Source organism: Antedon mediterranea, chromosome 4, assembly GCF_964355755.1.
Source record: "Antedon mediterranea chromosome 4, ecAntMedi1.1, whole genome shotgun sequence".
NCBI lineage: Eukaryota > Metazoa > Echinodermata > Crinoidea > Comatulida > Antedonidae > Antedon > Antedon mediterranea.
The window spans coordinates 28,943,612-28,969,564 of NC_092673.1; the positions used below are offsets into that span (position 1 = coordinate 28,943,612).

General features: G+C 32.2%; 1 protein-coding gene across 4 annotated transcripts in view; it reads left to right on the top strand.

The window, feature by feature from the left end:
* Positions 1 to 25,953, top strand: part of LOC140047188 (EVI5-like protein) — a 39,024-nt gene that overhangs the window by 9,438 nt on the left and 3,633 nt on the right. The window contains exons 2-19 of one of the 4 annotated variants that reach the window (XM_072092049.1): positions 1,448 to 1,767; positions 5,311 to 5,539; positions 6,046 to 6,270; positions 6,398 to 6,472; positions 7,056 to 7,181; positions 8,290 to 8,433; positions 8,774 to 8,863; positions 9,295 to 9,392; positions 9,657 to 9,717; positions 11,166 to 11,390; positions 12,034 to 12,072; positions 16,561 to 16,713; positions 18,380 to 18,529; positions 19,120 to 19,284; positions 22,833 to 22,931; positions 24,271 to 24,417; positions 24,560 to 24,655; positions 25,750 to 25,845. In XM_072092049.1, coding sequence (XP_071948150.1) covers positions 1,475 to 1,767; positions 5,311 to 5,539; positions 6,046 to 6,270; positions 6,398 to 6,472; positions 7,056 to 7,181; positions 8,290 to 8,433; positions 8,774 to 8,863; positions 9,295 to 9,392; positions 9,657 to 9,717; positions 11,166 to 11,390; positions 12,034 to 12,072; positions 16,561 to 16,713; positions 18,380 to 18,529; positions 19,120 to 19,284; positions 22,833 to 22,931; positions 24,271 to 24,417; positions 24,560 to 24,655; positions 25,750 to 25,845 — 2,511 coding nt within the window. In that variant the 5' untranslated portion in view covers positions 1,448 to 1,474. The remainder of the gene's footprint in view (positions 1 to 1,447; positions 1,768 to 5,310; positions 5,540 to 6,045; positions 6,271 to 6,397; positions 6,473 to 7,055; positions 7,182 to 8,289; positions 8,434 to 8,773; positions 8,864 to 9,294; positions 9,393 to 9,656; positions 9,718 to 11,165; positions 11,391 to 12,033; positions 12,073 to 16,560; positions 16,714 to 18,379; positions 18,530 to 19,119; positions 19,285 to 22,832; positions 22,932 to 24,270; positions 24,418 to 24,559; positions 24,656 to 25,749; positions 25,846 to 25,953) is intronic. The other 3 variants (XM_072092052.1, XM_072092050.1, XM_072092053.1) reach the window with 3 other exon arrangements.

Genomic DNA, 25,953 nt, shown 5'->3' on the forward strand with positions numbered 1-25,953 from the left:
AATTCTTATTTTAAACCTCCAAAAAACAACATTATCAAAGTTGTACAAGGTATGTTTGCAGTGTTTAGCAATTATTTATTATTTTCATTTATAAGCCCTAGACTGTACCTGTATCACTGTACAAAGAATTTAGACTTGACTTCCAAGACCTTTTTTTTTTAAATTTATAAAACAATAATACCAGGGAGTTGTAAAATATTTATTTTACAACTCCCTGATAATACTTAATAGTCACCTCTCCCAATCTTATTGAACACGCTCGGGCTGCCTACAGTAATTATAATATGTTGGGTTTTCTGGTAAGTCTGGTATTCTGTGTCTATTTTGTGCCTAGGTTACCTGGATAAACCGATTAATGCCTTATTCTCCTTGAAGAGAAAAAGTAGAACATTCATTGAACATTCCTTTCCATAAATGGTACAGTCCACAAACCATGCACTCTAGTTGGAGCCATTTCTGGTTTGTGTAATTTTTAAATAATGGTAAAATGAATTTTGGACATTTTTGACCTCATGAAAAATCTGGTTTTGAGAGAGTTTCCAGATTTCAAAGAGTCTGGTTTAAGAGAGTGGACAAAATGTGTCCATGTACAGTATTATATTGGTGAAATGTGTTCTATTTATTCATTATTTATTTATTATTATTTATAAACTTTTCCTATAGTATACAGTACTTGACACTAGAGATACAGTAATACTTTTTAGTGCCTTTCAATTTGTTCGTTAGTGAATCAATCAATATGTTGAACATATGTTTCAAAACAAGTAGGTAATTATTTGACCTAAACGGCGAGGTCGACTCATTACGTCTTTTAAAGGATTTGCTACTAATATTAATATGTTTGTCATAAACCCATCGCGCAACTATTAATTACAATCTGTGAGCTACAATTGGTTTGAATTCATTTTCAATAGAATTCATTATTTAGTTACTTTTTCTTTTCATAGTATTATGTAAACAAGGAAGTTTTGGATGTAAAAAATTGTAATGTTTACAAATATACTTCAGTTCTGCCTTTTTCATTATTGACATGGAACACACAGTAGTGAGTAACTTCCATGTTTGACAAGAGAGAAAAATTGTTATAGAGTGTGTAGTTTTTCATGGAGTTCAGATTCGGTCGGGGATTCGGTATATAGCACCAGATATTGAGTGGTAACTGTACTACTGTATCTGTATCTGAAATTTATATTAACTTTTTTTTTTAATTAATCTTCTTTATAGAGGGAAGCCCAGATCAATGATATCACTGCTTTCCACTGGGGCCCTTATTACCCTGGTCATAAGCAGATATTACTCAGCTTAAAGTTGTGTCTTGACCAAACCCATTGTACACCTTGGTCACTTTTTACCAATGATAATTAAGTTATTTTTTTTATTGGGTATTGACGTATAGCATTTTCTGGTGCATTTTAACCCATGAATTTTAATATATATTTTTTTTTAGGTACAGTATACAGACTGTGAGCAGTTGATGGCGTGTGTGTCGACCCCATCATCCACCCCTACCAGGATAATCGTGGAAGGATGCAACGATACCGGTGAAAGTCCAAACAACTCCCCCAATGGCAAGGCTTTGTCAAACTGTAGCAGTGTAGAAAGCGCCGAGATGAAAAGCATTGAATCGGAACTGTCTGGCTGCGATAGCGGCGTTGATAGTAGTTCAACGAAAAGTGTGGACTTACTGATGGAGAAGACAGCCGCAATTGAATCTATCACGGCTAACAGCGAGGCAGAGCTTGTCGCCAAGTTGGAACTTCAAAACAGGTAAAAACCGCGATATATTATGGATCAGTTTATTGGTACCGGTATACATTAAGTTGGTAGGATAATCTCAAAATGGATACCCAATTGCTGGTCCATAACAGAAACACCTAAAATGTCTACTTCTAGAGAAAGTCTTTGTCGATTTTGTTAAACATGATATTAATAATTAATTTATGAAGAGCTTTAAACAAATTCTGGTTTTGGAAAAGTTTCAAGTTTGCAGAAGGTGAAGGTATTGTGAATTATAAAGATTTTTTTTTTTAATTTAGGTCAAATTCTATTCTTTTCTATACTGTCATTTGAAAAACAAATTTTGTCAAATATATTTGAACCATGTCATCTAGAGAAAATAGTCATTGATTTCTTCAATTAAGATTAACTGGAACACATTGTATGATAGTAGTATTACAACAGTACTACCGGTACTACTGTAATACTACTATATGTAATTATAGTACAGTATTTTTATAGTATTTATACAAAATTCATAACTGCCTGTGAAATATTTGCTTAATACTGTTTATTATCAATTGTTCCACTTTGTACAGATAAGTAATTTCTGAATGCTGCCCTCTTTAGATTACACCTGTAGTTTAGCATTTATACTATGTTTGAATAGAAAAATCTATTCATTCATTTTTTAATAGAATATTAATATAATACAACATTATATACTATAGTGTTATAGTTCACTGTATTTAACTGTAACTTTTAGAATGCAGTTTTTTTTTCAATACTGTAATTCTTAGAATAGTCAGTGCAACGCTTTTAAAAAATAATATAGATTATGAAAGTATTTGATTAGAAACAGAAACTTAATTTGTTATAAGAACAAAAGGCATACTTTGTAAATGGTTGCAGAACTTTTCGAAAGCCACACTGTGTGAAATTAAAGAGAATAGGACATCCTTGTACAGCGTTTGTTACTGTATTAGACCCTGGGATGTTGTACTAGCAACAGGTGAGATAGTAGGGGTTATTTTTAGATTAATTTCAAGAGTCTTTTTTTAGACTTATTATAAAGTTTTATTTATAGCTACTGTACTGTATGTACAAGCATTTGAATTGTCTATTTCATACTTAGCTTATCTGAATAAATAAACATTACTATAGCCCTAATTTTCCTGCAGGAAAAGAATTAGTCGCTCGGGGAAAGAGATTAGGTTAGTTTTTCCAGGTAAGCGGAACTTAGACAACCACCATTTCTGGTTTGTGTATTGTTTTCCTAAATTGCAGAAACAATAATTTGTTTATTTTACACTGAGTTGGAGCATGATATATCAAATGACCTCCCTGCCTCTTCCCCACCTGGTTAAATTTAGGAGCCTTCATTATTTGTTTTACTTTTTATTTAATTGTAACTTTTTAATGTTTCCGTTTGATCTTTATTCTATCGTTATCAAATTGTATAAAAGGAACTTGTTATTGAAAGGAAATCGTTATAGTCTTACACTAATACTGTACATTCACTTGGAGAGTACCAATTACATCCTGGTTACAGCAACTTCAGACACTATAGTAGCAATGGACTACTACTGTACCTTTGACTGAGTATTTATTAATACTAGCAATTTGTCCAATACGACCTGTGAGTTTAAATTTATCAATGTTTAAATGAGATGCAACATTCAGCAGTCAAAATTGAGATTGCATTTGACTTTAGCAAACACTTCTTTTTAATATTGTAGGTGTTTTAGCAGAAAAATCTAGTTTCTAGGTTTTAAGGTTGGTAAATTTAGTATCTTGCAAAGCCTGCTGAAATAGTTTTGTTCCCTGAATAGGCGTCTATTGTAGGCATATTGACCGTAGTCTAATGTCCAAACAAGAGGTAGTTATACCTAGTTTTTTAACTGCATAATTTATTATTAAAGTAAGCCAAAAATACTGGTAGGTTGCCAATATGGACTGGACTGGATTCACACAATAGTACTGTACATTTTGTACATTAATAAATTCTTAATTAATTAGTAATTAACTTATTTTAAATTTCATATATAGGTAATTTTTTTTAAATTTATTTCTAATTTATTGTTAGTAAAATTATACTTTAAAAAATTAACAGATTGTAATTCCCTGAGCATGTTATGGGAACAATGTATGGAATGCACTATTGTCTACAACTTGCTAAAACAAACACTATATTCCAATACACTGTACTCCAATAATACAGTTGTGTGAAAGCCCTTTTCTGATTGGACTTTATCCTCAGTTGGATAACGACGATGACCTCAGTTGACATAATAAACTCATAAGGAGGCCTAGTCTACCAAGCCCTGCAGCTTGTTTAAATTCTCACAGTTGTTGATGTGTTTAAACCCTGTTTGTGGTCTACTTCTCAATCATTGAATTCAGTTTACTAGGCCTAGAAACATTTTTAGTGGAATTGTAAAGGAGTGTATAGAATGGACACGTTCTCTTATTTACAAAGTTTCTTTGGAGATGGGTAGGTAGTTATACTTCTACTAAGTTACTAAATATTGAAAAAGACTGTGCATCACTGTAGTATATGACTGGTAACACTGTACGGTACCAGACAATAATGTCGTGTGTCAGAGAAAGTGAAGGAGGAGTATGGTTATACTGTACTTTAATGATTACTTGTGTTAACTTTTTAAGTAAGATTTTTGTTGAGTTAATTTAACTTTGCTTAGTGAAAATAATATTAGTACAGTCAGTGTCTGACCTTCGAACCTATGTTGTTTGCCCATATTTGGTTATGCCATGGGCTTGAAAGAACATTCATCACATGTAGTGTGTACCACATGTTTTATGCTTTTTCAATACGACCATACATCCGAAAGTCAGCATTTATATTTTTACGATGAAGGGATTTACACATTCCTTCAAATAAAATATTTAGTAATTTATTTCAAGCCTACTGTACAGTCAAACTTTCTTAGAAAAACAAGTATGTGTTTATTTTAAAGTTCATACACTGTAGTACAAAGTTAATCGTGCTTGTATTGGAGTCAAATGTGTACAATAGTCAACCTTTGACCTTGCAACTGTACATGCTGTTCATGTGTGATTAAATACATTGATTATAATGCTATAGAATCATTGGGTCAGCTAACACTAACAGGCAACGATATGATGGTATAAACTACATAATTATATTCATTAATCATTTTGTTTTCTTTCACACTTTGTTACTGAAAAGATTATACATTTAATTATGTTTTTTTTTTCATATCTTATATTTTGTATACAGTATTTTATGTGTCTATTTTAAAATTATTATTTTTTTAATTATTTGAATAATTATCAGTATAGTATTTTGTTGTACTATTACTGTAGTAGTATTATGAATATAATATTATTGTTGAAGTTTTCACATATGATTCTCTCATATTTATATATTGTACTCGGGACATATCTCTTTATTTTTTAACCAAAGAGTATGTTTGTTTGTTGTTTTTCAAACTGAAGACTAAAAAGATTTCCAATTTGAAACCCTTTAAATGTTGACTAAAATAATAAAATCTATCTAGCGTTTTACTCATTTTAATATCTAAATGTGTTCATTTTGAAAATATTTTTCAGGTTATTAGAAGCTGATACGAAGTCTATGAAATCGCTGACGGACTCAACAAGGTCATCACGGCGTGGGTCAAATTCAAGTCTTAGATCGACAGGATCGGTTCAAAGCAATATGAGCAATACAAACGCCAGCAGCGGGGGTGAGATGGATATCAATGAATTGTGGGTAACTTGGGGAAAGATCGTTAACGACTGGGAAGAATATTCAAGAAAGAAACCTAAACAATTAAAGGTATTACTTGTAGTATTCTTAAGCTCTGTCTACATTATATACTAGTTTGTGTGATGTGCCCAAATATGGTAGTGATTTTCCCAAATATGGTAGTGATACTGTATACCCAAATATGGTATGGTACTGTATACCTAAATATGATATGAGATCACTATGTCCATATATGGGCACATCACATTTTTTTGTCACAGAATGTTTGATTTAGGCTAGTTAGGAATTGAAATTAAGTTGGGTGGAGCTGATGTAATGATATTGGTAATGGTCACGCCCAAACCATGAGTTTTGTAAGGAGTGTCAAATTGAGTTAGCACCATCTACTATAACAAATAGCTTTATATTTCATACTTTCATTTTATAACTTATGTGTAATGCATCTTTTATTTTTTAGCATCCTGTTACTAGGTAAGAAAGACAAAAATACAATATTAATGTTGTTTTTTTTATTATTTTATCTTATTTTTAGTATGTTTATTAATGATTCAAATTATATTTTTTTGTCCCATCAGGAATTGGTAAAAGCAGGGATTCCTCACCATTTTCGTGGTATTGTCTGGCAGCTGTTGTGTGGTGCATATGGGTCGTCTCTACGAGATCGCTACGCGGAATACTTAAAGCAAACATCACCGCATGAAAAGCTTATACGAAGGGATATTGCACGAACTTATCCAGAACACGCATTCTTTAAAGAAAAAGACGGACCAGGACAGGAAACATTATTTAATGTTATGAAAGTAAGAAATATTCTCATCTAAAATAGTTATTGTTCAACAGTGTTTGTTATTTATGTGAAATTTTAAAAAATCCAAAGGTAAATTACTGGTAAAAATGACAATGTTGCTTGTATTATTTAATTCCTAGGCATACTCATTACATGATCGTGAGGTAGGCTACTGTCAGGGTAGTGCCTTTATTGTTGGCTTGTTACTAATGCAGGTAAGGATTAATTATTAATATTAATATATTTGATTACTAAAATCACACAAATTGTATACTCCTTTAGATAACACAATTATTGCTTTGTTTTCATTTAAACTAAGTTCCTACTAAAAATAATTTGATAAAAAATATATGTTGCATTTGATCAAATATAGGACCATCCATAATTGACTCTACCACTTTAAAGTGGGATGGGAAGGACACGGTTTGGTGCCTTACTGTATCTAATTAGAATAATACTAGACACAAATAAATATCAACAAGAAGATCAATGATATACAGCTACAACATGTTTAAAATTTAAACATACTGTAACTGCTACACTATCAAACTAGTTTAACAAAAAAGTGTTCAAATATGGTAGTGGTATGCCTAAATATGGTAGTCATGACATCATGTCCATATGTGGGCACATCACATTTTGTTGTCACATAAAGTTTGATAGTGTAGACAGAGCTTAAGAGATGGTATTATAATGTGTATTCCCTGTACATAGTTAAAATAATACCAGCTTTGTTTTGAGTATCAAATGTCTGACATCATTTTTACAAATTTATTAAATTTTCTGATTTTGTTTAAGATGCCAGAAGAGGAAGCATTCTGCGTTCTAGTCAAACTAATGCAAGAGTACAGACTGCGTGAGTTATTCAAGCCTTCAATGGCTGAGCTAGGCCTATGTATGTATCAGCTGGAGTCCATGGTTCAGGTAAGGTTTTCCCCTCAAATGTCTAAAGCTCTGTCAACACGGTCACGCTAGTTTGACAAAAAAACTGTGATGTGCCTATATATGGACATGATGATGTCATATCACTACCATATTTAAGCATATCACTATCATATTTGGTCACATTACACTTTTTTTGTCAAACTAGTTTGATAGTGTAGACAGAGCTTTAGGCCTGTTTTCACTAGTTAGACTAGTCCTCTTTTTGAATAAAATATTACTAATATATATTACACTTATACAGCATTGAGGCTGTAGCATAATGTAATGAACAATACAAAACATGTTTAAAATGTTAGTTTTTAAAACTGCGTTACATTAAGATCTCATTTATCTATACTGATGGCTTTTGTTGTAGATTTTAAATGTTCTCTAAATCAAAACTGAAAGTTGTTTATGTAAACACCTCCTGATGGATTTACTTTCTGTCTCCACAACTTTCTTTTTCATTAAAAACTAAAACTCTGTCTACACTATCAAACAACAAAAAATGATATGTGCCCATATATGGACATGATAATGTCATATCACTACCATATTTGAGAATACCACTACCATATTTAAGCACATCACATTTTGTTGTCAAACTAGTTTGATAGTGTATACAGAGCTTTTATTTTTTATATATAATTTCAAAGGCAAATTACTGAATTATGACTATGTTATTGTGGTTATCAGTGGCTAAATCAAAACGATAAACAAGAGCAAGAAATTATTGCTTTCTGAAAATAGTATTCCTTTATCATAAACACGATTAGCATTATACACACAGTCACCCAAACCAAACCCACCCCACCCCCTAATATGAATAATAAAGCAAATATTTCAATGAAACAAAACGCAGGTAAAAAACATAAGAGCAGTGCTCGTTTGTGTGGCTACCATATACATATAAAAAGAACAATAACAATGAAAACCATAAAAAACATAAACAAATAAGACAAATTACTTACACAAAACAAACCATAGGAATTTTATAAACAGATTTTTGCATATAAATCATAAAAACACAGCATTAGTAATTTAAGTTATAAAAATGAAATATTATCCCAACCTAAGAATTATCTGAATTTGTCTTTATTTTCTACAGGAACTGTTGCCAGATTTGTACACCCACTTTATCACGCAAGGTTTTCACACGTCTATGTATGCATCACATTGGTTCCTCACGCTATTCTCAGTGTGTTTCTCTATACCACTATCATGCAGGGTTATGGATTTATTTATTCAAGATGTAAGTACTAATTATATTTAAATCCCTGTCTACACTATCAAACATTATTGGATGTGCTCACATGATGATGTCATATCACTACCATATTTGGGCATACCACTACCATATTTGAGCACATCACACCTTTTTTGTCAAACTAGTTTGTTTGCTTTAGTCTTTTTTTTAGCTTGGTTCCCATAAGTGAGTTGACCAATCACAATCGTCAGTTCAGATGATCCATCGTATTACAATTGGTCAAATTAAATGGCAATTATGTATATCAATAAATAATAAATATATAAAATACATAGTAGTATTAATAGTAAATACAAGTTAATTTTATGAATTTTTATATTTTCAGGGCATGGAAACTATATTTCGCATTGGAATGGCGATACTTCAGATGCATCATGATGAGCTTCTTGCCATGGATATGGAAGAGATGTTAAAGGTAACCAAATTGGTCTCTAATCTTATACTCATTAATGGTAACCAAATTGGTGTCTAATCTTATACTCATTTCTAATCTTATACTCATTAATGGTAACCAAATTGGTCTCTAATCTTATACTCATTAATGGTAACCAAATCGGTCTCTAATCTTATACTCATTGAAGATAACCAAATCGGTCTCTAATCTTATATAAAGTTAAGTTAATTGGCCTCAAATCTTGTATTGATTGAAGGTAACCAAATTGGTCTGTAATCCTATACTTATAATAGTTAACCAAATTGGTCTCAAATCTTGTACTCATTTTAGGTAACCAAATTGGTCTCTAATCTTATACTCATAAACGGTAACCAAATTGGTCTCTAGACTACAAACGCCACTCAAACTTTTTGATTAACAATTCTGATTACATATTTATTTTTTTGTTTCAGTTTCTTCAAAAAACAGTGCCTTTAAAACATAGTCAAGATCATGATATATTAATTAATAGTGCCTCTCTAGTCAAGTATAATGCCAAAAAAATGAAAAGGTTAGTAAGAATATTATTTGAATATTTCAGTAGATAGACAGTTGCCTCTTTAAACCATCATCTCGTGAAACAAACAAAATGGATTGGAGATGTTTTTATTGATTTGTTGTCTTAAGCTCTGTCTACACTATCAAACTTTATGTGAAAAAAAATAATGTGATGTGCATATCACTACCATATTTGGGCACATCATACTTTTTAGGTCAAACTAGTTTGATAGCATAGACAGAGCCATATATTAACCTATTTCTTTGTATTTGACAGGTTAGAAAAGGATTACTTAGCATTTAAGAGCAAAGAGACGGAAGAACAGGTTGAAATGAGGGTAGGAGCCATTTTCCCTTTCATTTCATCAATTATACAAAGCTAAAAGTTAAATTTCATTTTTGTATGTCATATAGCAAATATACATAAAGCTAAATCAAAATTATGATATAAAACAGTAAAGAAGAAGTAAGAATCTAACAAAGCTTTTGGAAAGCACAATTCCTTCATCATTTTACAAATTAGTATAGAGTAAATGAGTATTAGTATGAAGCTTGGTGGTTAACATGCTTGTTCGGGGTTCAATCTTGACCTAGTGCCAGGGTTGTAACTCGACTCTTTCAACTCCACTCCCTAAGCCTCCAATAAGACTTACGCCCGTATTCTTAAACCGGACTTTAGTCGTAGTTCGAAGTTCGACTTGAAAAAGTCGTAGTTCGAGCTATTACTTCAAATTCGATTCAAAAACGAAGTAGTCGAAGTTTGCAGTTCGACTTAATGAAGTCGAGTTGCACACGTCTGGGTAACAAAGGCTATGCATTGGCCAATGACAAGAGAGTATTTGAGGAGCAGACGAAATTTTGCGCATTGATATCACTTTCCATTTTCTTACAACACTTTTTACGCATCAGGACTATACATGAAAAATAATTTTAATCGTTAATTATTAGAACAAGATCAGTATTAATTTAACAGTGAAGTACTTTTGATTAACAACAAACAAAATCTTCAAAATATATTTAGGAACCATGGCGGTACGCTAACTTTTATATTTTCTAGACCCCCAACAAAGTATGATCGCGACGAACCACGCACTTCATAGCGTGACAAGAAAGCGCTAGGCCCCCTAAACATTCCATCGCGTGGTGAATTTCCGCATCTGCCATTGTCGCTATGGCGTGACGTAGTTCAAGTCGGACTTGCACGAAGAAAATTATGTAATTTGTATACAGTTGTAAATAAAGATGATTTTCATTATTATAACATATACCAATGTATATTTAATTAAGCTAATATAAAAATAGATATTTCATTCTTCAATATCTGGCCAATATAACAACTCAATGACTTGTTACGTTTTTCATAAACATCGTTTAAAAACCATTTAGTCGACCATTTAGCCTGCCCCCTCCAGGACTAAAAAAATCGATCAAAATTCGTCTCGATTTAGTCGAGGTTGGCCTGAATTAGTCGGCGATTTAGTTGAAGTTCGGTTTATGAATTAAAATGACGTCATTTTTAAAGTTTTAGTTCGAACTACGACTAAAGTCCGGTTTAAGAATACGGGCGTTAGTTTATAAGCCCGATAAATTATAAAATAGTTTATCCATCCTGTAATTGACGAGTTAGGATGCGTATGAAATAACAAAAATAAAAAAAGATTATCAAATTTGTTTTAAAAAATGAAAGATAACTGCTGAATGTTTAAATATAATTCAATAATTTTTTTGTTTTAATTAAATTCCAATAAATGAAATATAAATAAACTATAACTACATCTTTCCACAGAGGTTACGCACAGAAACTAGACTTCTTCGGCAGCGTATCGACATCCTCGAAAAAGAGAATATTACCCTGGCAGATAAGCTAATCCAGGACCAACTAACACGAGCACAGGAGGCGGAAGACTCGTACCAAGTAAAGCAAGAATTGCATTATACTAAGCAACAAGAACAAGAGACGTTGGACAAGCTGGATAGCGCACAGATTGTTATTAAAGACCTTAAAGAGAAGGTAAGATTCCTGCATGTTTTAGTATTCTGAATTTGAATGACTTCTTCTTGGGTTGACTCGTCTTTGGACTTTTTCAAAGTCATGCATATCAATGCAGTAACTGAGCGATTAAGACAGTGGAACCGTAATTATGTAGCCATAACATCAGCAAGTGTTCAAGGCTCACTTGCTCCATGGTTCTGGTGGTAGAATGAATCTTCTCGGATAAAGACACATCTAGCTCATGTGTACTTTAATGACTCTAGTACATCTTTCGAGATGAGTAGGGAGTTACCCCGGTATACTAGTACACTCACAGCCACTGTCACTCACAGCCACTGATCATAACTGGGCCCTCTGGCTGACTGAAGAGGTCGCCCAGTATAAATAAATAATAACAAACTCAAAATCAACCACCAACTAGTCCAGGTTTTAATTACTACGTTCTCAGATATAAGCCCATATCCTTAAAATTCATAAGTGTGCTTATACAGTATGGTAAAAACAATTGCCAACATTCTTTCTATTCAAACATTTTTATAATGAAGCTATATTATTCAAGAAGTAAATAGAGGAATGATAATACTATTTTTTTCGTGTGATAAAATTTTCTTTATTGGTAAAAACAATTTAATAATTTCATTAACCGTTCATTTGCAAGCAGCCTAAAGGACGTCTCAGCTTCAGGTTCAAAAAGAATAAAGTAGGTACCATTTGTTGTGGAGCTGTTTTTCTTTTAACATCACTTTGTTTTGGTTCCAACACATTTTTTTGCTTATATTTTGAAAATAGGAATTAGATCTTTTAGTCTATAAAGTGCGTATTAAACAAAGTAAAAATTTTGGATAAAATAGTAAAAAAGCTAAGCGCAATAGGTAGAAAATACAAATTAAATGTACTATTTCACCCAAGTTTTAGATATTGACAGATCGCCAAAAAAAAACCGGTAAATTGCATTCATATAGGTTCTCAGCCAAGAAACTAATTATCTCTCTAAATTTTGCATAATTATCTAAAAACTGATATTTACTTGACCGACAAGTAATTCAGTTAAATTGTTAGTTAATTTTCATGTGTTTACTATATCTCTATTGTTTGCTTTTCTATCATTTTGTTATTAAAAACAAAATATTTTGTTGTTTTAGACTAGAAATTTGGTGTTAAAATGTTGTGTGTTCATTGGTGGTATGAGTACAAATGCTAATGATTGTGGTGTAAATGTGTTTTTGTTTTGATGTAAAAATGGCTTTTGTAAATTCTTCAAATAAAATGTAACATTTAGAGTTGAAGTTTCATCATCATGATGCTCTGTCTACACTATACAACATTATGTGACAAAAAAAAATGTGATGTGCTCATATATGGACTTGATGATGTCATATCACTACCATATTTGAGTATATTACTACCATATTTGGGCACATCACACTTTGTAAAACTAGTATGATAGTGTAGACAGAGCTTTAGAGATTAATGTGAAGATAGGGTATGTATCTAGTTCAGGATTTGAACTCACAACCATGTGGTAAATTGACTGGAGTACAATTGATTCTTTCTGAATAGAAAGTGTAAAGTAACAGCAGGGGGTATTACTATTACAATTCCAATCTACTGCTATGTGTGTTGAAATGATTAGTTCACACACAGTAAACCTATTCACCTGTATTACCTGGTTTATTTATTTCATATTAACATATTAAACCACTCCATCGTTCAACACACCTTTATTCTGAATGCATTGTATGCTTACACTTCTACCAATATGTTGGTTCCAGGGAGTTCTGTTGATTCTAATTTAAGAACCATTTAAATTCTTGATGTTGTGGACTTTAGCAAGCAATTTTCTGAACATTAGTATGTGTTGTATATATTAAGCTGGAAAACGCACAGTAAGTGCGATTGTATGTGTAGTTCATATTCGCTGGCTTCATTCTTAATTCTTCAAGTTTGTACGTAAACATCAGTGTATCTCTCCATGTTGCATTTGTTGGTTTCCTCTTTTTGGTCCATCTATTAAATGTGGCTTTTCAACACTTGTTGTTCTTAATCATCACGCTGTCACTTATTCCAAATAGACCATGGACAAACTGCTCAAGGCCCAAGGGTTCATGAAAGATATGGTTCAAAAGGTAATGTAGTGGCTGGTACAGAGTCTATTAATGCTTTTTTTAGTAACCCCAATTTGGTGCTGGTGTTTTGTCGGATCAATGTCTGAATAATGTTCACATTAGAATTGAATTAATTCATATTTAACTTCTTGACTTTTTAAAAAAATACTCAAGTTGAAAGAGACATGTCGATTACTTGTACAGTTTTTTAATTTTTGGGTATTTTTTCATTATTTATAAACAATTTGCATTAGTTTTTCAACAATTTTTTACCTTTGAGTTGATGGTTCATTTTGCTGGTGATTATTTTTGTGTGGCTGATTATTCACTGTGTTAATGATTCTTATGGCATGTAAATATCATAATCAATCATATCATAATTTGCATATATTTGCATTATATAAGCTGCATGACTAAAAAGTATTTGCATAATTATTTCATTTACATATTTTATTAGTTTTATTTCATCATAATTTTGCAAATGCATCAAAATAAAACAATATTAAAATTATTATTTTTATCTCCTAAGATACAAATCATTGCATGTATAAACTGGGTTTATATGTTATAAAATAAAGCATTTAATTTTTTTTACAAAAATCACATATTAACATTTTACAGGTGGTCACCATGTTTTGGTTTTTATTATTTATTATACAGTAGTAGTTTAAAAAAAAAGTCATGTGGACAATTTTTATTACAGAAGAATTTGTTGCATAACATTTATATTGTTGCAATAAAAATGCTTGTCGCACATCATCCGTCATCATTGGATTCTATTTTTATTGTTCGACATCAACTCCGAAAGATCACATTATAAGAAAATGATAATCAGTTCATACCGAAGATAAATATCTAAAGTTTTGCTTTCAATTATTTTTTTTACAGAGTTATAGAAAATGTTTTATAAAAGGAATTTAACCTGTTATAGATACATGTAGAAATACAGAAACTGACATCATAGAATAACTATAAAATAATAATAATATAGAGAAGTTATAGGAAAGGAAAGAATTAGATTCAGTTGTCTAAATGTTGCTTATTTTTCAGGGCGGAACTTGCTATATTATATTGATGATATTGATTGATATTGATTATCCTCGGTTTTTGTATTTGCAGTGTCCAGTCCTGTCTTCAAAGAAAATTGAAATTATCATCACCCCAGTTGCATTTAACCTTGGCAGAGAAATAAATAATCACAATCCCCTTCAGTTGAAATCTACTCTCTGGCAACCTTAACACTAGGAAAACTATCCTCCCTCTACACACACCTACCTCCCCCTCTACACACACCTACCTCCCCCTCTACACACACCTACCTCCCCCTCTACACACACCTACCTCCCCCTCTACACACACCTACCTGCCCCTCTACACACACCTACCTCCCCCTCTACACACACCTACCTCCCCCTCTACACACACCTACCTCCCCCTCTACACACACCTACCTCCCCCTCTACACACACCTACCTCCCCCTCTACACACACCTACCTCCCCCTCTACACACACCTACCTCCCCCTCTACACACACCTACCTCCCCCTCTACACACACCTACCTCCCCCTCTACACACACCTACCTCCCCCTCTACACACACCTACCTCCCCCTCTACACACACCTACCTCCCCCTCTACACACACCTACCTCCCCCTCTACACACACCTACCTCCCCCTCTACACACACCTACCTCCCCCTCTACACACACCTACCTCCCCCTCTACACACACCTACCTCCCCCTCTACACACACCTACCTCCCCTCTACACACACCTACCTCCCCCTCTACACACACCTACCTCCCCCTCTACACACACCTACCTTCCCCTCTACACACACCTACCTTCCCCTACACACACCTACCTCCCCCTCTACACACACCTACCTCCCCCTCTACACACACCTACCTCCCCCTCTACACACACCTACCTCCCCCTCTACACACACCTACCTCCCCCCTACACACACCTACCTCCCCCTCTACACACACCTACCTTCCCCTCTACACACACCTACCTCCCCCTCTACACACACCTACCTCCCCCTCTACACACACCTACCTCCCCCTCTACACACACCTACCTCCCCCTCTACACACACCTACCTCCCCCTCTCAAGGTTTATAGTATTACATTATTACAGTTATTGGGTACTAAGGTTGTGCTGTATCACCTCTCCCCCTTTTATGAGACATTCTTGTTAAAAAGGGAAAACTTTTCTTGGAAATAAACAATGGGGTGATAAATATTTTGATACTAAGGCCAACCGCTATTGAGGGGATTCCCCTATTAAGGCCAATTTACACAGACGAGCGGTAACGGTAAGCGGTAAAGTTGAGCGGAAAACGCAAAAATAGAATCTATGTTATTTCTTATGACCATTTACACAGAACGCGGAGCGGACGAGCGGTTGAGCGGAAATCCGCTCAGGATCGAAACAGATTTGATTTTGTGAAATTACCGCGCGGTAATTATGAATTCTGGCCAACCAACGATATGATTGAAATGACGTCATCTATCAACAACTTTCTTTTTGCGTCCGTCGAGTCAAAGACGACAATAAATACGAGTGCCGTAGTAGGCCTAGCCTATTTTGCAACTTCTTTTTATTCAGAAATACAAACACCTACGACGTGAATAATTGTTTGTATAAGGATAGTGTAAAGGAAATATACATTTTAGTACGTTATTAGGCAACAAGTCCCTCTAAAACTTCGGCCTGTGTGTGCTAGGCCTACTGACAGTCAGTCACATCCAGGCCAGCAGTGACTGTAACATGCATTAGCCTCGAGGCCTACACGCACCTACTTTCCCACCACTACGTTCGCGAACTCCGCGCGCTGTGTAAATGGGAAAGGCCACGCGGTTTTTCGCTTACAATTACCGCTTACCGTTACCGCTCGTCTGTGTAAATTGGCCTTTAAAGGGACACTTTAGTTAGATCATAAAATTGTCCAGTCTTGTGTTCTATTGTATTTGTGGTTGTATAGTCAGGTCCTTGTGAGAAAATGATGGTTACAATAGTGAATCTCTAGCATGTTGATATATTTATATGTTGTGGCTATGTAAATGTATTTTCAGGCTCGAGAAGGAACATCAAATGTTTACATAGACTCAGAAGCTGAGGCTATCATTCTAGCACTACAAGAAGAGTTAATCGCAGTCAGGCTACGAGAAGCAGAGACGTCGGAATCACTCAGGGAAATGGAACAGAAAATTATTGAACTTGAAAAGGTAAATTTTATCATTTTCAAGATTCAAGATTCAATTTTATTTTGCCAATTAAAATGGAAATAATATGAGTACATTTACAAAATTTTAAAATGTATATTAATAAAATTATTACTATATACAATATTTATATTATTTAAAACAATCCATATATAAAAAACAAACATGAATACTATAGGGATAATATAAACATTACTTTATACTGGTTCCAATAATTAGTTAAAATATGCAATAAAAACTGGCTACAAAAAAAAATTTATTCTGTTCTTTATTTTTAATTTTTACTAACTTTAATGAGCTCAATTTTAAAATAATATGAAAAGTTCTTGCAAGCTATAAATTGATGATAACCATTAAAAAGCTACCAACAAATATATTTATGTTCTAGTTTTCTTAAGCAAAGTACCACATGACCAAGAATCCCTTGCTTGAGCATAATCCTACTCTCTTAAACTCTGTCTACACTATCAAACTAGTTTGACCCATTAAAGTGTGCCTAAATATGGTAGTGATAGTAATTGCTTCTAAAAGAAATATGCACAGCCAAACATTACTAAACATTAATACATTTATAATAATTAATATTATTGCCTACAAAATAGATCAATAAAAACATTAGTATTTATGAAATATAATAATGTAATTTTTGTATGTAGTTCATTGATTGTAAACGTTTTGCGTTTCAAGACAGTTTCGTATAGGTGTCAGCCACACTTCATCAATATACTAATCAAAACCAGAGGAAAATGTTTTCATTATGTTATTAAATTTTTTTTTTTTTTAAATTTTAGACTACTGTACACCTGTTGTTGGTTATATTATTTAATGTTCATGTATAGGAATTATATTTATTTATTATTACTGTTTATTATTATTATTATTATTATTGTCCATTATATAAATAGAACCGTTATGATAAATGATTTAAGAAGCATTCGCATTGATAAATTGTGTTTTTCAAATTTATAATAGGAAAGGATAAAGTCAGAATTTCTCAATATAACTGCTCTACTAATAATAGTACATTTTAATTGAAATAGTATAGTGTACATTAGCATACAGGTTTTTGTCGTAAATCTTCGTAATAGCATGCATATTACAGTTGAAACCATTAATATACACTTTCGTTTTTTTATTTTTTCATTTGCCTAATGGACATGCTCCCTCTAGTCTTGTACCATGGCTCTTGATGCAAACGATACTCATTCAAGCATAAGTCACGCTTGAACGACTCTATGATAATTAAATTTATTAGTCACGTTATGAAAGACTTTGCTCGTACAGATGTAAAACATAATTACACCGTGTCTGAAAGTGTACATCTTTGCTGCTAGTCTTCCTCTGAGCATTCTATTGTTTTGTAAATTTTAAATAAATAATCAATTCTATGGAATTTAGAATTCATTGGAGATATTATTTATGCAGAGCAGTAATCCGCTCTGAGTAGTACTAACTGTTGTATTGGATTTTCACTATCTGGCGCAACGAGAGTAAATATTACCTCAATCGTCTATGTGCGACATAAAAACCATTGAACTAAAACACCTTAATAAAGAAAAGCAGATTTATGTTATCATATAATTTGCTGGCTCTACATCAACATGTTAACATCAACAATGGTAAGAGATACGTTTTATTTTATATTGTTGTGTTTAATTAATTTATTTAGACAAATAAAAAGATAAGACAAGCTGAAGCAGGAATGACGGTTGACACAATGCAGGAGGAGCTAATAGCAGTCAAACTGAGAGAGGCTGAGGCTAACCTCTCACTTAAGGAATTGAAACATAAAGTATTGGAGTTAGAAGACCATTGGCAGGTAATGCACGGGTCAAAGTTCATTAATGGACAAGTCCAAATTCAATTACAAAACTGGAGAGTATAATAACACCCAAGTAATTTGTTCACCCAAACCAATGTATAGGAATTTATTAGTTATAGATTTTTAATTACATTTCAATATATACACAATCATTTTTTATGATAATACAATATACGGATAATATTAATCATACTAATATGGGAGAAATAATTAATTTTGTGAAATCACCAGTGCAGGGTAATCTTCAGATCTGCCATTCTCTGTTTTCTTTTAATCTTGATGGTTTTGGTGCTTGGCTACCAATCCAAGTGTCCTGGCATCAAGTCCTGTATGTTAGGATTTTTTCTAATGACAATTTACAACTCCACTCCCAAAGACTTGTAATAAGACTTTGTTTATGTAGAGCATCTTGTGTATATGTTTGTATTGTGAACAGGATTGCCACCTTTAAGAAGGATAGTGAATGATTCCGGTTATGGTTATCTTTGGCAATTTGCCTAAATATATATAAAAAAAAAAAAACACAAAGCACATAAGATTCCTGGACTGGGGACCAGATTTGTTACTGAATTGTTATTTTTGTTTAGAAACACTTGCAAAGGTCATCGTCGGGGTCAAGACGTAAGGATCCTAATAGTAAATTAACAGTCAACGGTTTACAGGATGAATTGATAGGTGTGCGTTTACGAGAAGCCGAAGCTGTAGCAGATCTTAAAGAATCGCGTCAACGAGTTTTGGAGCTTGAGACTCAGGTAGGTCATCATATTGTGTCAATATTCTCAATTCTGCTTTTATCATTACCAGGTTTCTTGTCTAACTCTCAAGTAATTTGATCCGATACTCGATTTTGCGTTTGAACATGAATAAATAATATATAAAATGCATATGAAAATACTTATGTTCTGTGGTGGTACTCGAACCCACGACCTGCGGATCATTAGCCTGGCATTTATGCTCTAGACCACCCAGTTTGCGCTGATGGCTTCGGGTTAGGTTCAAGCTCTATTTCATGTACAGCACAATGTTGTAACAATGCAGGCTCTATTCAATTAAAATCCCTGTCATAATTAGAAAAATTAAATTATCTGATCTATCTGTTATTATTTGATATATAGTATTTGTATATTTTTATTAATTGTGATATTAGAGTCATATCTATTTCGATATAATACTGCTTATATAATGGCCCACACTGTATATACTAATAGTGCACAGTAGTTAACAGATAAACCGATATAAATATTGATTAAAGTATTTTATGTTATGTTCTTATATTGAGATCTATGCTTACAGCAACATATATATATTGCATCCATTATTATGCATTACTAATACTCTATGCATCTCAGCTATAATATTAATATACTTAATATTCTTCTTGCTTGGTGGATATGACTTGCTATGTTCTTGAATGTATGTGTGTGTGGAGATAAGGGAAAGTAACCTGTTATTTAAAAGATAAAATATAGCTTCTATTTGATAGATTTAACTACTAGATTTCACCTGATTCACTGAGCCAACCAACACTAGGTCACTCCCAGTAATAAGCTCATCTGTTCTAGCCATTAACCCAAATTACTTTCTGTTGGCATTTCATCACAATGAATGTTTCCTCTTTACTGACTATTTTTTTAATTTTTACATAGGGTTATTTTCTTGAAATATAGTGAAATAAATAATAACCAAGCATAAATGAGGTGTTTAAATGTACATTAATAGGGAAATTGCTAACATTTGGTTTAAAAAAACTTAGTTTTGTCTATTAGATCAGCAGGGTTTATCCTATAAGCTGAATATTGCATAGTTAGGGACATAATATAAATCGGTAAAGCTATTAGTTGATCCTATGGTGAAATATGTCATTGTTTATTACTGACATAATACTACACTACAAACCTTTTCCCGATGAACCATGTTTTCTTATTATAATTATTACATAAATTATTGTAAATTATGAAAAATTACTTTAATTTACAGAAATATTCTGCAATGGTAAACAATGATAAACTCATGAATATTAATTAAATTATGCATATTTGTTTAGTGACAAAGTAAATGAACATATGATTATGAATAATATTAGAATAATCTATATTTAGACTGAGTTGAATAATTGAATTATAATTAGATTTCATATCAAAAGGGCAATGAAGTTATTAATATTATTAAATTAAACAATATAAACAAGCAAGATTGAAGTTTATTATAATACATTGTGTTTGTGAATTAAATGGATTATTTATTTATTTTGTTTTTCAAAAATGAAATTTATTTATTTAAGAAAATAAACTTTAAATACGCAAACAAAATAAATTTATTCAAAATATTCACTCCTTGCCCTCATTGCACATACAGTACTGTATTTTGAATAAGACGCTGATGACATATTTACAACAAAATATCAATATAGAAATATGTCCAAACTTCAGTTCAATTTTTTAATTTGTTTTTTTTTATATTTTAATTTATTTATTATGATATAAAAATGGCAATCAGCAGTTAATGCTAAATTTGGTTGCTTTACATTAAACAGAAATTGGAAAATGTAGAACGCAACGAATGTGTCGCGCACGAAAAATGTAAATAAACATAGTACAAAAGCATGTACACATTAAGAAGAGGGGGAATTTGAAAATTGCATTACTAAATACATCATAAATTACAACATTTAAAAGTTCTGTTATACAATTTCCACCATTAATAATTAACTCTAATGCATAGTACAATAGATTGATTTCCAAATTTACAGCGACGGCTATACGGTGAGAGTGTGCGGGAAAATCGTAAATCTTGCAATTGTTCTGAAATCATATGTACATCCCTAATGCGTTGTCAAAATATAGTTCTTGATAAAGTTGTTCTTTTAACATTTTTATTCTGTTTATGCAAATTAATGATTCCACAACAGTAAATAGTAAATCATCACTCACACAGTGAGTGGATTACGAAATATATCAGCGTGGTATTTATCATAGATTTTATTTTGTTGCTGTTGGTAATTCAACAACTGTATTATGCTTGATTATTATAATAACCTGACAGATGAGAGTGTATATAATCCCAGCTTTCACCGCATTGCCTCGGCATCTAAGACAAACCACGGTCTTTCTATCCTATTGTTTGATAAATTTGATTATTTTAATTACAATTATGTTAATTAGTGATGAGTCATCTTAAGATATTTAAATACTCTGCGTCACTTTGAATAGTATATCAATTTCATATATGTGTAGAAAGACAAGGACATACACTTTTGTACATATTATAGTGTGGTAATTCCAGGTGGGGATGGGGAAAAACGTATAGTAATATAGTTACTGTAGTATTAATAAGAATTTTGTACTTGTACAAGGTTATTCCATAATATATCAACTGAATATAACTTGTATAGTGATTTTGTAAATTTTTATATAAAAATCATAATTATGAATTAAACTGGATTTGAACTCGTCATTGTTTATCTGCAAAATGTAATCGTAGACGACGTACAGTAGGTGAATCTTTCTAACACAACGTAGAAATTGAAAGTATTTGTTGTTTGTATGTGAAAAGAAAGTTTTGTATAGTGTGTTCTGTCGACGGAAAATATTTTTTCCATTTAATCTTTCTTGGAACAAATAAAGTTTATTTCATTAGAATGGTACAAAGGAAAATGGTCACCAAACATTACTTTTTCTTAAGTTACAATTGAGTTCTGGTCTTTTGTAGTCTTTCATATAGTTTCTTATTCAACATCCTTTTTTAGGCTCTGTCTACAGTATCAAACTAGTTTGATGTGCCCAAATATGGTAGTGATGTGCCCAAATAGGGTAGTGATATGACATCATCATATCCATATATGGGCATCACACTTGTTTTGTCATATGAAGTTTGATAATGTAGACCAAGCATACTGTAAGTGCTACAGTATTCTTTATAGGTTTCATAGTGTCATACTATTTATATAGCATAATTTTCACTTTTTAGATAATAGTTCATTTCTTCTTCAAAAATTGTTTAAAATTGATGTGTAGGAAGATGAGCATACAACTGCATATAAACATTCATTTTGTACATTTATCTATATTTTATATTGATTTAAAAAGCACTCTACAATGTTTCTATCTAATCAACATATATATGGCACGTTGTCTTATGTATGAATTCATCGTGTTTGCTGGCTTATCTTAGCCACAGGCATGTCTTCATCTTTCCCTGGTTTGTATGGTGGTGTAGCTAGTGTTTCACGGTTAAGGTTTAATAACTCAAATTGTTATAGTGTTCAGAATTGTTCACAGTGATCGTTGGTTGCCATTTTTAGCTGCGGCTTTTTAAGCTGAAAGAGAAATTTAAGTTGCGCTCAAGTAGTGTAGACGAAGAGCCTGATGAAAACACGACAGAAAGTTCATTCAACTATAAGGCAAGTTGTCTGAGGTTTTTAAGTTAAGTTGGTTGTTGTAGCCTATAGGTCAATATTGTTAGTAATAATAGATCTTGATTAATTAACACATAGCTGCCGTTATGTCCTGCTTTCTTCCTTTTGAGTATGTTTACAAAAACCACCATGTTAGAGATCGTCTTCTTCTTTATATCTTTAACAACAGTTAAACATAAAGCTTGGTTCCCATTAGGATGTAACACATTGTAAGTGATTTGACCAATCACAAGCGATGGATTATTCGAACAGTGGCTTGTCATTGGTGAACTCGCTTGTGTTGCGAGTACACCCTTGCGTTGTTGTTGTGTCTCTAGGGGAACCATGTACATTAAAAGTAAAGAAGAGAGTTGCAGAATCACAAATTAGAAGTCAAGGCCTTGCCTCTTAAGGATCTTTTACCAGTTGAAAAAATATTAAATGAATAAGAATATGTAGCTATTTTGAAGGAATGTCACAATTTCTTTAGAAATAGCTTCTGTCTACAATCCAATTTGTGATAAGTGGTCATTTTCATACAGTATATTATTTGTTATCCAATTTTTTATAGCCTCCAGGAATTTAAATTTATTTTCATATTCTAACAACATATATAAATCCCCATATCTGTCATATCAAATAGATAAAAAGAAAATTGAGCTTAAATTAATATGAGCATTAAAATACTGATACACTAATACTGCGCATTAATAGTTAAAGTAAAACTCTGTCTACACTATCAAAATTTAGGTGACAAAAAAAGTGATGATGTACCCAAATATGGACATAGTGATGTCATATCACTACCATATTTGGGCATATCATTACCACATTTGGTCAATTGTTTGAGTGAGAGTATGTTACTATTCTGTAAACAGCCATACAGCCATAACACATTTTTAACTTAAGGCTTTCAATGATTTAGTTTTTAGTTTAAGCTGTTTTAAATTATGTTTTAAATGTGTTGTAGGGTCCTTCAGAAGAGCAGTTTTCATTAATATTACTGAGAGGGCTACCCTACTGAAGAAAACAAAATAAATAATATGTTGCACCATGATATTTAGAAGAACAATACGGTACTGCTGTTTAATGAAGGGAAAAGTATTGTAAAATTTGTAGTATGGAGTCAATAAGCATTGTTCATTTGTTTATTTTCAATGCAAGATAATCAATCTCCTCTTTGATATATTTTGAGGCTGGTCAATTTTCTCTATGTGTTCTTAACATTTTTTATATGAATGATAATAATTGTCGAGAATTTATCGTCTGAAATATAAATGAATGTAATCATAGTTTTAAATTAAATTTTAAACAATTTGTCTACATTTGTCTTCTAATCGTTTAGAATCAAATGACAAGTAACCAGATGAGACGAATTGAGGAGGAACGGTTGATGTTAAAATCTGAGTTAGACACGGCGTTAGAACGAGAGCAAAGTCTACGACTGGAACTAAACACAGTTAAGAAAGAGTTGTGTCAAATGGAGGCTAAGGTGAGAAATCGTTTATTATTATTTTAATCAAATCGGATTCTTCCCTCATAAAGAGTTGCCACCTGTATTTTCTGAATTTTTGCATACACAAATTGTCATTTTAAATTTGTATTATTTGTTTTTGTGCGTTTCTTATGGACAGAACAAAGAAGAGTTAATGTCGATACGTTTACGAGAAACAGAAACACGAGCAACATTAGCAGAATTTACCCAACGCATAGCAGATCTACACGTAGAGGTAATTTATGTCTTCATATACAATATAGGCATGATTGGTTTTATGCAGTATATTTATTGGTGTTTTTCTCTTTGTGCTAACAAAACAAATCTATCTTTCAAAAAGCATGTATAAGTTACGTATTTTACTATATGGGAAATGTCTTTAAATTTGTTTTCAATTTTATTTATATATGAATCTTTAATAAAATTTAAAAATGTAATTTATTTACTTTGCATGCATTTTTCCATGTATTTATTTTCAAGCCGGAAGTTCAACAGTTTCTTTGTGAAATGATAGAGGTAATGTTCTTAAAGGTCATAAGGTCGTCTGCTTCATTTCATTAAAGGTCATGCATCCCATAATGCTTAGCAACACTAAGAAGTGATTGGTTGAACTATATCTTATAAATCTATCCTTTGCTTTTTATATTTTTCTCAAACCTACATTCATTTATAATAATAACAGTGACATTATGCTATTGGTGAATTGGATTTGAATTCTTCACATTAGTCCGATGCACACAGAGACCTAGAGAAGTGTTTTATATATTAAAATGGGAGTATAATAATATTAAATGGTGGTCTGGTGGCTATAACAAGCATTTGTATTTTCACAGCACTGCTTACATATACATACACATGATATAGTGCATATATCATACAATTTTTTTTTCATTTACAGATTATATAATTTCTGATATTTATTATTTAAAAACACACAAAATGTACATATAAGAAGGCAGCCAGGTTCACTCACCTAGAATTAAGTTCCAATTGTTATTACCCCTGATTTGTTTTTTTTTTCAATTATTTCGTTGAATGTGCCATTTTAATGTCACATATTAGTAATCCACCTTTACCATGGGTGGGAAGAAAAAGTAAAATAAAGTTAATAACCTTAACTACAGAATTATTATTCAAAGTTTGATTTTATTCATCTCTTTCTTTTTCATGTTCTTCATCTTTTAAAATGACAAAGGCAGCAACATTTTTTAAATATCTGGTCTACAACACAGACCTAGATAAAGTTTCCAATTTTGAGTGAAGTTAAAACAAACTACACTTTCACTCCGAACACACACTTAATTACTAATTGTTTTTACCTTTTTTCAGAAACAAGAACTATTAGCTAAAGAGCAGTTGAGCAACACAGAATCATTTCAGAATGTTCATGAACTCTACAATATAATTAAAGGATTACAAGCTGAGGTAATTAGCATTCATTGGTTCTGTCCCATAATTTAGTTGCGGAAATTGCTCTCACATAATGAAAAGTTAGACTATAGTTATATCATCACACTGATTAAGTGCCTGAGC